General features: G+C 42.8%; 3 protein-coding genes across 3 annotated transcripts; 1 reads left to right on the top strand and 2 right to left on the bottom strand.

Moving 5' to 3' along the window:
• Positions 1-739: 739 nt before the first annotated feature.
• Positions 740-10,674, bottom strand: LOC117141801 (histone acetyltransferase KAT7). The gene is made up of 8 exons (XM_033305450.1): positions 9,873-10,674; positions 9,174-9,799; positions 8,950-9,107; positions 8,516-8,888; positions 5,738-5,843; positions 1,525-1,682; positions 1,355-1,450; positions 740-1,297 (listed from the first exon to the last, which is right to left on the bottom strand). Exons 1-8 carry the CDS (start codon positions 10,672-10,674, stop codon positions 1,181-1,183), a joined length of 2,436 nt encoding a protein of 811 aa, XP_033161341.1. The 3' UTR covers positions 740-1,180.
• A 655-nt stretch (positions 10,675-11,329) lies between these two features.
• On the bottom strand, positions 11,330-12,316 carry LOC117140156 (accessory gland protein Acp29AB). The gene has a single exon (XM_033302932.1). The coding sequence runs from the start codon at positions 12,238-12,240 to the stop codon at positions 11,389-11,391; it is 852 nt and encodes a 283-aa protein (XP_033158823.1). The 5' UTR covers positions 12,241-12,316; the 3' UTR covers positions 11,330-11,388.
• Positions 12,317-13,414: 1,098 nt separating this feature from the next.
• Positions 13,415-14,400, top strand: LOC117150842 (SOSS complex subunit B homolog). The gene is made up of 2 exons (XM_033317914.1): positions 13,415-13,639; positions 13,703-14,400. Exons 1-2 carry the CDS (start codon positions 13,508-13,510, stop codon positions 14,183-14,185), a joined length of 615 nt encoding a protein of 204 aa, XP_033173805.1. The 5' UTR covers positions 13,415-13,507; the 3' UTR covers positions 14,186-14,400.
• The last annotated feature ends 63 nt before the right edge of the window (positions 14,401-14,463 follow it).

The following is a 14,463-nucleotide window of genomic DNA, read 5'->3' as shown; positions in this document are numbered from 1 at the left end:
AAATACCTAAATTATAGATTCATAGTATCGTATAAATACATGTTATCAAAAACCTCTAGGAATATTCATTGGTCTGACTAACTTTTGATTTGGTCACTCGCTGGATCTTAGTCTTCCATTTCTGGGAATTACATTACAGTTCGATTAGCTGGAAAGCATTGCAGCAAAATAAAGATTGCAATAATGTTATTGCTTCAATTTGTGGTCAGTATAATAATGCTTAAAATTTTTATTTTATTTTAATAAGATGATTGAAGATCAAGACGTATTTCATTACTTTCGAATCCTGATTACAAGAACCACTGGCAACCTTTTGTAATAGAAAATATTTTTAAAGTCTTGTGTAATTAATTAGGTTTTTGGCAGCTGTGGATTTAACTGCCCACTGTGCTCTCCTTCTCACTCTCTTGCTGCTGCTCTCTGCTCCACGCTTTGCAGCGCTGTTCCCGGTGCATGTGTATGCTTTTTGGGCACACCCCGCCAACCCCGTGCCCAAAAACCAACCCGTCTGGTCTGCACACCTCTCGCTCCTCCTCTCACCTGTCTCTCCCAGCGAAGCGACAATGTCAATGCGCTCGCCTCCCTGCCGCCGCCTGGGCTTCTTGGTGTGTGTGCACTTTTTGCGTTGCCACACACTCGCACACACAGTCCACTCCTTGACTCACCTCTCTTCCTTTCCTCTTCTTCTTCCACCACGGGCCTTCGGTTTCTCCATGATTCATCTAAATCTCAAGGCAAGTCTTTGATCGTAAACCGAGTATATTTTTCTTATCTTTTTAAGCTTTTTTTCGTTTTGAGAATTTCACTATGTATCTTAAGACTCTAATTACTACAATTCTTAGCTAACAACAAGTACAGACACATACACGTACATATGTTTACAATAGGCTGGCCTTAAGATCTACCAACAAATATTAAAAAATTGAGTTACAAGCTCCTTAAAAACCATTCTCCAATTGTATCATGATTACGAAAGTGGTTAAAAAACGTATTCTACATTAGTGCATATATCCGCTAAGATAAAAATGCAAATAATGATGATTTTAGCACGGACTGGAGATGTGGTTCTTCAGAGGTCCACCCAAAAATAAAATCGTTGAAATCAGGAATTCGGAGCCAAGAATTCGCCATCGTCGTCGGCGTCCGCAAAGCATGCCCTGGCATGCTTCCAACCACGTGGTTATGGAGATGAGCTCGGCTGGATATTGATGAAGGGCTGCCACCTTAAGCAGGAGTCGTCGATCTTGGGGAAGGTTCCTCTTCGCTTCACCCTCTCCTCGTACTCATCCAGTACGTCCTGGAAAGAAGCACAGATCAGTTGGGAAATGCGTTTGAGTTAACCAAAAGGACTTACCTGCTTTTTGAGCACTATGTGCTTGCCCTTCCAGTACTTCATCATTCCGAGAGCTTGAAGGGTGCTCACAATGTCGTATGAGTAAATCGCAGTTTCCTAAATGAGCGATACATATAAAGTAAATTAAAATGTATTTTTTATGTACAGAAATGTGCAGGAATCAAACTCACCTGCGAAACATCCTTGATGGCGATCGTGTTTCCCGATCGATTGCACAGGTAGTCTAGGAGCACATCCTTCCAGTACGAGCGGTACGAGATCAGGCCCAGATCGGATAGAGGTTTCTCCGGCGAGCCGATTTTTCCCTCCACGCGGGTCAGCAGATAGCCTGCAAATAAGTGGGAAAGGATGCGGATGCGGGTTAAAAATAGACCCAAGAAGTATGCTACAGATAGAGGCGAAACGGAGCTCCTCGAGTTCCGGCGTATTATTTATGGTGACCAACTTTGGGCCCGCCCTCTGCCTCGCCAGTGTTTGTGTGCGGGTGCTTAAGTGTGTTCGTGTTGTGTCTAGACAGGATTCCGCAAAGTATTCAAGGGGATCCGCGGGCAGGGGATCCACATTTAAGCAACGTTCTGGCGTACATTCAACCCAACGACAGTGTCACCCCCGAAGGACCCACCCCAAGAAATTATACTCTGGATTCTAGAGCCGTCTGGCAGCAACAATTCCCGTCTCTAGATAACAACAACCACATGGAGAAGAGAAGAGCGGCGGTGGGGAGAAGAAGCAACAGCAACAATGAGTGCAAGCTAAGTAAATTGACGAGGACGAGAGAGCGAGGACACAACACAAAATCCACTGAGGCAGGCTCGGGAAAAAAACAGTTAGCAGAAGAAGAGGAGGCAAATAGGAGCAGAGCGAGAGAGGAGAACAGTACCATGGGCGTAGTAAGCGCCGTTAGTTTTCTATACGCCTAAAAGCAGGCAATAGTTTGCTTACAGGCGCTGAAAATATTTAAAAAAAAACAAAAATTAGTTTGGTCCTTTTTACTTAATGCAGTGAATTTTTATTTCCAAGAGCTTAATATTTTTGGAAGTATTCCCCTTGCTGCACCCATGGCGCCAGCTGTGAAGCGACAGGAGAGAAAAATGGGAGAGCAGCACTCACTCAATGGCAGACACAGCTGGGAAGGCAGACGGAAAAGGCGGGAAGGATGGAAAAAGCGTGGGGAAGGGGGAAGAATCCTGCTGACTGACTGGACGAGCGCAGGGTTGAACTCACACAGGCAAAAATAAACGCAGCGCATTGCTTTTTGCACGACATTGGAACCAAGGTACCAAATCCAGTTTAAACTCTGTTTATAGACCCGTAATGCAAGTAATTTTAACTATACTACGTGTAAAAACGAAATTTAGCTTAAAAAAGTTTGGATAAGTATTTCGGCTTATATGTACTTCTTGCCATACATGATCGTTTAGTAAGTAATCTTTTGATCTCGGCCCACTGTGCGCAGTATTTTATGCAGTTCGAGAGGAAGCCCCCTCGGCCTGCTTCTGATGCGACTTTTGGCCAGAAGAGGGCGTTTTCGGGTGGCACTTTGATTTCTTTGTGCCGCACTTCGTCTCGCTTCTTGCCCCTTCCCCATACTCCAAAACGTTATAAATCCTGGCGCAGCGAGACGGGGAAGCGGTGTTGGTGCGAGCGAAAGGGGGAGTATGGGTAAGAACGTCGAGACGACTTTATCGATCCACTCTGATTCGCACAGTTGAGCTCTCGCTCTTGCTCGCACTTGCACACTCGCCGCTGACGCAGCAACATTGTTGTTGCATAGCCACAGGCGCTGCGAACGAACAGTAATGAGTTAAAGAATGAAAATTTACGCCAAATGTGCAAAAGGGGGCGGCGACTTCAACTTTAACTCAAATTAGCAAGGCTCTAATTATCATTTCTATGCGTTTTTCTTGTTTTTTATGCAGCTACCAGAGTTTGAAAAGCAGTGAGTAATAAGCAGCGAGAGAATGAAACAAAGAGAGAGTAACCGTTACTCGCTCTTTGTGCTCGCCAAAGAGGACGACGCCCTTTCATTGTGACCTGTCCTGACCTTTGTTGTCTGCCGCCAACAGTTGTTGTTTTTGTTGCTCTTCTGGTGTTGTTGTGTCTGCTAAATTTTATCCACAGTCAAGCTTCTATAAACAGACAAACAATATCTATTAGGATTGAATTTAATTTGGGTAACATATTCATGTTTTAAGCTGCCACCGACAAATATTTAAGATGAATTATTCAAGAAAGATATTTTTTGTTACCTTTATAAATTGTTTTTATCAAAGTTTATTTTATAGAATCCGCACTGTAAGTGCTTTTTGCGGGTATGTTGCTTGTGCGGGACTTGCAAAAGATAAAAGCAAACTTTAAGCGGCACGTTTCGTATATTTTTGGCAACTTGGGTAAATTTTGTTTGTGGGTTTTTAGAAAGTTTCGTTAATTAATGCAGTAGGTGGCAACCCTTGTTCGGACCCTGTAAACTTGGCCCCCTCATTTGCATTTTGCGTGGTGCATTTTGTACACCTGGACATACATAAATGGTGTATGGCCGTACCGCTCTAACACATGTGGGTAGATGTGTTCGATTTTCGGGGGACCGGTGGGTTAAGTTAACCCCTGTCTGTCTGCAAGTATTCCTTCCACCTGCCATGTGCAAAATAACCAATTCCAGTTAATGATGACGAAAATGATTTGCACGCCGCCCCGCGCGGTTCATACATACAACAAAATAATTTTCAAGTGGGAAAAGGGTAATTTATAAAAAAAATATATGTAATTATGAGAGTAAAAAATATTTTATTCTTAGGAACTCGACTGTGGCTATGAAAAAGGGAAATTGCAGATACTAAATTTGTATCTAAGAATGTATAAGTGATTGAGTTACTTTAAGATAGTGATTTGAAATAATGTAGTTAATGGATTAAGAGAGATTTTAATGAGAAACCTTCACCACTTTATAATAAGCTAAGATTACCACATAACCTCATAAAATATCATATTATTACAAAAAAACTAAAAGTAAGCGCTATAGTATAAGCAGTAAAACAATCAATCCGAACTCTAAAACAAAGCTCTTATTTAAAAGTAGAATTATACCAGATTTTCCTGGGATAGATTAGATCAATCAATTATTTTCCGTGCACCTCACTCGCTCTCTCCACATAACTTGCTCTCCCTCTTTGCTTCTCTCTCTCTCTGGTTGACCATTACTCTTTTTGCCGGCCGGCACTTGGCTTTGTGTCTGTGGGCCTTCGCGTGTGTCTGTGTAAGGTCAATGTCGTTTCGCTCGCTCTTTCGTTCGTTCATTACCGCCCAACCCCCCTGGCCGACACACCAATCTTCCACGCCCCTGGCATTGCATGTATTGACTTTACATAGACACAAATGCCGCCGACTCTGCCGACGTCGCTGTCGGCGTCGAATGTGGATGTAAATGTATGACTCAAGACTCTCTTTGTCTTTCCCCCCACCATCCGCTCTTCGATAGCGCTGGGTAATTCTTTTTTTCATAATTTTTTACTTAGCTACCTTTTTTTGGGTTGTGTGTGCTTTTATTGTCTAGTCTGTGGGCTTGGATTAATTTTAAACAATTTTCGTTGCAGTCGCTAAAAATTACTTATGCGATATGCAGTGCACCTGTGTGTGTCTACGTTTAATTGATGCAGAAATTGCATGTTCTGCACCTGGAGAAGAAGAAGAAGTGGAGGTAAAGGTGGGGGAAAACTGCAATTGGAAAGCTGAGCCATAGTCTCCTTCATGTTTGGCTTTTCTCATGCAATGATGATTATATTTCACACACACCTGCACACCACACACACACACACACTTATGACTCAGCGAAAGAAGACGGAGAAGGGGAACAAAGATTCAATTTGGCCAGCAAATTTTAGTGGCCAATATACTTTTTCACTAACAAGCCTCATTTAAGCCCAATTTCAGTGGAATCCCAACCACTCCGTCCAACGTAATTGATATCATATGATTTTCAGGGTCACTGTGTTCTTCCAGTTAAAGAATTGCGCAGAAGAGACCACAGAAGAATTCGCAGTTTGAGGTCAATTATACTTTTAATCGGCTGACAAGAAAGAAAGAATTATATTCGCTCCTTGTTCTTTCATATTACTATACTAACACCCAGAACAATATTAAATATTTCAGATAAAAATAATTCGATTTTAAGCTTTCTTGTGAGAAACTTATTGGGAATGCTTTGTTAATTGCTTTCATATTAAATCAAAAATGAATTATTCAATCAAAGTAAGAAGAGTTCGATGCATATGATTGTAGAATTCTTGTAAATTGTCACTTGTTGTCATTATCTTGGAAGAAAATCCCCACTTACAGGCGGTATTAACAATTCCTAAGTTCTGTATAGAATCTCAAGTGCTAACTTACTGAAATCGATAAGTAATCTGCCGTAACCCTTTCGCTGATATGGCGGCAATGTTAAAATACAGGACACATTGTAAAACGAGTTCTTCTCCTGCAGGAAAGGAATATGCTGCAAAGATAGAAAAAAGTGTGTGAAATGATTAGCAAATCAGAAATAAAAACAAACCAGGCATTTACAGGCGTTAATTTAAGGTTTTCATCAATCCAGTTAAAAGTAAGCAAAGGTTAGCGCACATATTATTAAATTTTAATCAATTACAAAGGTTCAAGAACAATGGCAGACGTAAAAGGAGTGGGGAAACTGAAGCTTGGAGTTGGGAAAATTCCACGTAGAGAGGTATGGGAAAAACTTCAGAGTTGGGGGATCAGACAGACATTTTCCAGACAAAAGATGAGAGGAAATGGGGCCCTTGCAAGTGGCAGAGATGATGGCAAAATTTATCTGTCGCTTTTGGCTTTTTTCGGCAGTTCAATGACCAGCAAAATTAAATGAATCGATAGACAGCCAGCACCAGAGACAGTCAGAGAGAGATGGCTGCTGCGGCGGAAAGAGATGGCCAAATTGGCGAGAGAACTGTGCTTAAATACATAAACATACGCACATACATACATAGCTGCCGCAGGAGAACAAGGACCACGAGTCTGGGGATCGGGATATATACGCAAGACAGACTGACTCGTACATGGATATAGCCATGCCCAGCCCCCTTGTCTCACGGTCATTGCCAAAAAAACAATCCCAACACAGTGGAAAATCATTGATATAATACCACATGTATCAATAATTTTAATGAAAAGTTTAGTTCTCATTAGAAAAATAGTTTAAACTACATATGATATGCAGCGTGAATTATCCAATAAATTCTTAAATTAAAGAATATCGTAAGAGCACCTAATTCTCCCATTAAATGTCCACATTTTAAGTCCTGTGTGCTGAATCTGGAATATGGCAACAATTCGGAAATTCATTTATGTACACTGCGGGTTTTTCATTTTGATTTTCCCTTTGTAGTACGCCTGCTTTTTGTTTTCTGAGGTCTGCTTTTTTGCTCGTTTTTCCTTTGTCTGCCCCGATGTCTGGGAACGCAACCACATAGCAGAGGAGTCCCTGTTTCCCAATCTGATCCCCCGCCCCGCCAACACCCCGAGATCCTTCACCCCGGATTTTCCTGGCCCAGCCCGGGCAATCGCAGTTTGTGGAGCAGGCGCAGACGCAGTATCAGAATCAGAAATTCCCGGACCCGGCCCAGAGGTGCACGACCTCAATCGTGTCCCCAGCATCCGAGCATCGGAGCAGCGTGCCCTGCCTGCCAAACCATCTACCTACTCCAATCCTCGGTGTCTGGCTGCTGTCTGGACCCCGTTTTGGAGTCAGAGAGTTGGAGGTTAACTGCGGGACAAAGGATTGCCGAAAATTATCACTGCCAAACGAAGAGGGGTTGGGTTTCCACTCAAGTTTATACGCAGCCTAGTTTGCAGATACAATGTCATGATTTAGGAATATAGCTTTCATTATATAAGCAGTTTATGCCAAGTTACTCTTAGAAGCGATTTGAAAATATAAAAAAATACATTTTAAATGATTCAAATGATTATCGCTAGGCAGTTATATAATATAAGTTTCAATATCTCCTTTAAAATACATTCTTTTAACATTTTCATGGGCGTACATTTCGTATCCTGGTAGTAAAGAAATTATGAATGTCCCAGCACGAGCGTAGTAAATATATGTAAACTTGTAGTATGTGTAGAAACTGCCAAATTCTGACTGCCTCGGGATGCTGCGCCAGCACAGCGAGGGTTCACAAAAGGCGCTCCAAAGAGGGGCATCATCGGGAGCAGGGACAGTGGGAGGAGAGCAGGAGGAGCAGCTGCAGCATCAGCCAACGACATGCGCAATTTGTAACACAAACCCAGTCTCTGCCAGCGCCCAAAAACTTTCTGCATTCTGCAGTAAAACTGCAAACCGAAGGTGGGATCCCGCCAAAGCCCGTGAATGTATCGCCGGACCCGTATTTTCCGTACATTCTGGGGGAGGTCAAGAAACCGTGGCTGCTTTTTAAAGCCAGGGGAAATGACTCTCTCGTTCGCGCCTGCTTGTTTCTCTCTGTCTGTTGCTTATTTACCCGAAAACGTTGACAAAAAAATTAAATGGAAAAATCATCTGCTGTTTTTGGTGGGCATGGTCAAGGCAGGGACGACTGTCTGCATCTGGATACAACCATATAGTCTGCTTGGCGGTACATATGTATGCACCGTACATGGGCTGTGGCTGCCATTCTGGGAGTCTGGGAGTCTGGGATACCGGCTTCTACATTCCTCGCATCTCTATTCCGTCTCCAGACATAAAGGAATCATAAAACTGTAAAATGTTATTATTCAATTTTATGCTGGGGAATAATCATAAAGGTTCTGGAAAATTCTGGCGTACGATTGCAGCGCGACTCAAATAGTAATTAGGAATCGAAATCATTAGAGCAGGATCAGATTTCCGCTTTGGTTTCCATTTGCTAAGGAACAGAGGAAAGCAGTAATGTTTCTAGCTTAGCCTTCTATTAAGCTCCTTATAAAATATTCCATTCATTTTGATACTTTAACTGTTTCAATATGTAACTCAACTTAAAATTATATTTAACTTAAAATTTATAATTCAGTTACTAGTCCTAAACGGGTAATTAATGAACTGGAAAATCGAGTGGATTTGTTTTTTAACTGTTTGATGTTTGATTAGCGTATTAGCATATTCAGTTTTTAACAATTACCAATAAATACTTCACTTACCTTGCTAAAATAACCAACAATATGGCATCCGTCCACATCGGCCAGCGTCATGATGTAGAAAAGGAAGGGCTCCACATCGTAGTAGAGGGTTTTGTGATCCAGAAAGAATTTTGCCAGCAGGCACAGATGCTGGCAGTATTGCTTATAACGCTTCCCATCCACTTGCCACACCTGTAGTTTGCCCTTGCGGTATATCTCATCGCCCGGCGGATGACGCCAGACGCATTTCTCGGCATGCCGCTTGATGCCCGTCTCCGATTTTTGGTAACGCAGGCAGAACTCGCAGATATACATTTTGGGCAGGCGGGCAGCATCGTCCGGATAAGGGGATTGATACCAGACCTTCATCTTGTACTTGCCCATGCTGATATATCTGTCATACGCAAGAGTTGTAATTGGATCTCCATAAGTTTGTTATATTCCTCAACACTTACTTTATTCCCTTTCCCACGGGCAGGTCCTTGAGTTCGTCTTCGATCCTTTCGGAGGCTTGAGCTTGCGCTTCCCGGAACAATTGCAAATCATAGTCAGGCACCAGGCCTGCCAGATTTGGTTCCCGGTCCTCGTCCGTTACGTCTTTTTCCAGCTTAACCTGAAGCGTAATCAAAAAATTAGCAATTGTCTTATATGGATTTTAAGGCTATCCCACTATCCTCACCTTTGAGTCTAAAAAATTGTTATTCGCCGGCTTGAAGTTAGCCCTTGACTCGCGAATCTTGGCCAGAAACTCGCGCTGTTCCGGCGAGAGCGTCTTGAGATTGGTGTTTTGGTTACCCGGCGCCGTCACAATGTTAACCGGCATCTTTAGTCGCTGTTCATTCCTCAGCTTCCTCTCATTGGCCCGCTCTTTGCACTCCGAGGCGGACATGTTGTGATAGATAGGACAGGCCTCCGGCAAAAAGTGCTTATCCAAATTGCCACTCAGGTGTCCGGATGAATCGCAACCCTCGATGGGACACTTCTTCTCAGTCTGGGTAATGGGTGACACGGGTCGGGATTTAATAGAGCTCAGAACTCCACTGCTGATTCCCATTGGTTCCCTTTTCACTTTGCTTTTGCTGGCGTTCAAATTCGAGGGCGCTGGCTTTTTGGCGGGACTTTTGGAGATCATAATTTTTTCATCTTCTAGGTCTCCATCGGATTCAGAATCGGTTTCCTGTTTAGGCTGCTGTTTTGTCCTTCGCATGCTGAGTGATCTCGTCAGTTTCCTCATGGGATTGGCCTTGTCTTTTCGCTCTTCTTCGCTGTCGGAGTTTTGCAGTTTTGGTGGACCGCTTCTCTTACCTGTAATAATAGGAGTTAAAATTAAATGTTATTAAAATCTTTAAATAGATTCTATGCTTTATACCCTGCCTACCTTTAGCTCCTCCTTTTACTGGCTGCGAGCTGTAGGAGTTGCTGGAATCAGTTCCCTCAGACTCGCTTCCTGAGCTTGATTCGTCGCCCGAGTTGGAGCCACTCTCGGAGCCCGAACTGCCGTCACTGCTGATCACAGGTCCCCCGCCGTTTTTCTTTGCCGGCGGCAATTTTCCTCGGATTTGTTTGGGCCTCACCGTGCTGGCCATTTTGAGGGGAACCTTGCGGCCGTTTTTGACGATCTTCATAGAGTCATCCGTGCTGTTAGACGAGGAGGAGAGCGAGGGTCGCTTGCCCTCGCCGTTCTCCAGTGATCGATTTGTGTTGTTGTTGGCCGATCGCTGGGTAGGATTGCTGGGTTTGCTAGCTGGATTGCTGGGCTTGTTGACGGACGCGGGTGGTTTCCTCCTGGCTGCTGAGGCGGCAGCTGCCGCTGTAACAGTGGAACTGCCCATTGCACGTGAGTTCTTTTTGGCCGGCGGCGCCGAGTCCTCATCCTCGTCGTCATCGCTGGAGAGTTTACTTTTGGGAGGATTGTTTATTTTTTTGCTGGATGGAGCTACGCTCGGCTTGGGTTTATCCTCCGCCGCCGCAGGAACAGGCTTTCTTCTCTGTGCATTTCCGGAATTCGTTTGTTGTTGTGTTTGCGTCTGGGATTTGGCGGAGGAGTTCGTGGATGGCTTCTCCTCCGGCGTCGCACTGCTGGAATCCGTGTCCGAGCTGCTGCCCGTTTCCGAACTGGTGGATCCGCTTGTGGAGGAGCTGCCCGACTCCGAGCTGCTGCTGCCGGACTCCAAGGCCATTTCTGTAGCGCAGAACGTTTTTTTAATATTTGTACACAAAAAAGCCTGTTTTCCTGTATTGTTTTGATTAGAGTGACCAGAGGTGGGTGCAAGCGGAACGCCATGGGAATCGGCTGGAGCTATCGGTTTACAATAGGCTAGAGATGTGCAACTAGGGCACAAAAATATCGTATTCTAAAAATATTTTCGCTAGCAAATATTAATTGGAATTGGAATACACAGTTTATTGCCTTGCTAGAAATTTGTAAAATTGATATACGTTTTTGTGATTAAAATCAAAAATTTCTTTATTCATTTCTTGCTTATAAAGACAAAATATGTTTGAATACATCAAGCATTGTAAATGTTGAGTGCGATAAATAAAATAATCTTGACGAGGGATCAATCTAAATTTACGACGTGCGGGGAATCAAAACCAAAAAGTCAAATATAATAAATTCGATAACAGCAATCTCTTAAGCCTATTACTCATTTCAGCCAATTTATTTACGGCGCCGTGTCGATGAATATCTTATGACAATTTGAAACGAAATAATTTCCTGTCTGTAGCAATCACTTGCTGTAAAATAAAAATAGGCTTTTAACCCTCTCACAAAGAAAAATGATTGCTGAATGCGTTATTAAATGTTCCCATCAATTTGTCCATAAAATTCAGTAAAGTGAATATGTGGTTTTATTGTAATATTCATTCAAAAATATGTTGATACTTCAAAACTAAACATCACTATCTGATTGGCAAATGAAATGCATAACGTCAGTGGTGCAGGATAGAACGATCATAATGTTTTCGTGTCCATAAACGTAGGCGCAGTGCTGGGTGGGATTATTGTACTTGGGTTCATTTTTGCGCCACTTGAAGTAGGTGGCTCGCTTTCCGGAGGCCAAGGATATAAACTCGCCCTGCTTGGCCAGGTCGTTGACTCCCAGCCAGTAATTCGCCTTGTTCAGTTGGGACACTATGGCGTTGTATTCCTGGGCATTTTGGAAGGCTGCGAGGTGGCCGCCCATTTCAATGCACATCTGCTCGGCGGTCCTCCAGTTCACTTGTAAGTTGTGTTCGATGTAGAAATACCTCGATCCTATCTGTTGGTATCTCTGCAGCACGAGTTTCCTTTCGATATCGGATAGAGTCTTCTGGATGGCTGTCAGCTGGCTTTCCGTCCTCTTCTGTCCATCTTTCAACTGATTACCCAGGACTGTCTGATTGCCTTCGATATCCTTTAGTTTTTGCCCAAGGTCGTCCTGGGCGATTGCCTTCGAGATATTGTTCACAAGGAATGCCTGCTGGGCCTCTATTTGGATTTGTGTCGCCGTCAACTGGTCTTCTATCTTATCCAGTTTCGCCACGGTTCCATTAAGTTTCCCCTCGCAGGCTCCCCAGTCCTGTTGCTCCTTCGAAAGGTGATCGATGACCGGCTGCAGTGCGGATACGCAATATTCACTGCACTGGTTGGGAGGATCTGATAATAGACACACATAGCGCCTGCCCTCCTGGGCTTCTATCAGGGATCCGTAAGGATACAGCAAAAGAAATGCGCACAAAATAATTTTCGTGGAGCTAAGCATTTTGGACAACCACTGAGGTTGAAGCTTGATAAAGAACTGATAGATACTGAAGTAATTGGCGCACTTTTTAAAGACCCGCGAATACGGTTGATAAGCATATTTGATCTTCTTATTAATATTGTCACAAGAAATTTGATGTGGTATAATAAGTTATCATTATTTGTAAAGCTTTGTCAATATGGTAAAGTAGTAAAGTAGATATGTACTTTAATTTAATGACATACTTCATTTCCGAAATCGGCGCTAAAATCAAGATCGTCCACTATTAGATCACTCAGTTAGAATTTAAAAAATAAAATAAAAAATAAAAATATTTTGGGCGTGGCAATCTTCTGACACAAATTTGGATTGCGTCTACGTCTCAAGGATCTGTATGCTCGATCTTATTTTTCTAGTTTTAATAGTAACCAACATCATATACGAACAAGGGGACATGGCCAGATCAATTACTGATCCTGATTGAGAATTCCCTTTACCAGTTGTATATTCATTAACTAATCAAGTATAACTTTTTTCTCTACGTGTAACGGCTATAATGTTAGATAATCTTCACTTGATGGAAACAATTAATGTCAACTTGTTTGTTTTTCCAGGAATTTCTTATTTGTGCCCACTTTCACCGGTTTTATGAACTTAACTGCTCTGGAGGTTTCCAATTAAATTATCTGGTTAATTGTAGATTTTATCTATGCCTCAGAGCTATATATGTTGAAATAATCGACAGCTAGCACAGACAGAAGAAAGATATATGTAGAAATTTACAATGATTCACATTTGCAGTCTGCTAACCGGAAATGAAAAAGCTTTTTTATCTAGGGTGGTTCCCTACTCTAGTGACCACAATTAACTTTGTTGCTTGTGTATGATTTTGAATTAGTAATAGGGTTTTAATCAGGAACTAATAATATTAATAAATTAATTGTTGCTTCTAAAAATAATGTTATCTTTCCCCTTAAATGGAATCTCTTCAACATCGATTTAACTCATCATGCAATGATTGATCAAGAAAAATAGTTAACATTTTTAATTTACTATAAAATAAATGAAATAAATGTATATATAAAATTCCTAATTAGATAGTAAGAAACAAAATTAAAAAAAATTGGAGGAAACAGCTGGAATAAACAGTTCGAGAGCAAGCTATGGTAATTTTTGGTGTCTTAAGAGCGGTCACACTAAAGCCGTTTCAACGTCTGGCAACGCTGCACAACGCCAAAACAAAACAAATCATTTTTGGTACTTCTTGAAAACACTTGCTCATTTTGCAATGTACAACGTGGAATGCATTCCTATTAAGGACATAAAGCCGGGTCTGAAGAACATCAATGTTATCTTTATTGTCCTGGAAGTGGGCGTGGCCACCGTTACAAAGGAAAACCGCGAAGTGAGGAACTTCAAGGTGGGTCCATCGTTGCATTATTCGCATAAAAACCAATAGTATAGTGACAACAACGTTTATAAGGTGGGCGATCCTACGGCCTGCATCAATGTCTCGATTTGGGACGAGCCGGGCAAACTGATAGCACCCGGCGATATTGTGAGACTGACAAAGGGCTACGCCTCCATCTGGAGGCATTGTCTGACGCTTTATTCTGGAAAGAACGGCGAGGTGTTCAAGATCGGCGAGTTCTGCATGGTCTTCAACGAGAGCGTCAACATGAGTGAGCCGAAACGGGCGGAGCAGCAGGCAGTGGCAAATACTGCTGCTACTCCGGCGGGGCTTCCGGCCGGTGGTGGTGCTTCTGGCTTGCCCGCCAAGGGTGGTGCCACGGGCATTTCTCAGCCAGCGGTGGCTGCTGCACCAGGTGCTCCCGCCACCCAGAGCGCCGTGACCACAGCTCCCGCTGCCGCGCCAGCAATCGCACCCCAAACGACAACGAAACCTGGCACCCGTGGTGGCCGTGGAGGTGGAGGACGAGGTGGCCTTAAGGGCGAACGGCGATAAAGGGTCTTAAGGCGTGGCATAGCACCAGGAACTAAGCGAACAAGAACCAAACCTCTACAAAAATGCGTAGCTTAATAAGACATGTTTACACATCCCAAAAGATCGGACTTGGACTTGGTATGTTATCTAGACTATTTGGGATTAAAAATTTACGTAATAGGTCTGCATTTATGAGCATCAGCTAAACATTCAATTAAAAATATGAAATCAGATTACTTGACTTACCGATTCCGTATTATCATATCTCTATAAAAAAAACTAAATTTATAGTTAATCTA

The sequence above is a fragment of the Drosophila mauritiana genome, chromosome 2L (genome assembly GCF_004382145.1).
Source record: "Drosophila mauritiana strain mau12 chromosome 2L, ASM438214v1, whole genome shotgun sequence".
NCBI classification, from domain to species: Eukaryota; Metazoa; Arthropoda; class Insecta; order Diptera; family Drosophilidae; genus Drosophila; species Drosophila mauritiana.
This window is presented reverse-complemented; position numbering and strand designations above follow the sequence as displayed.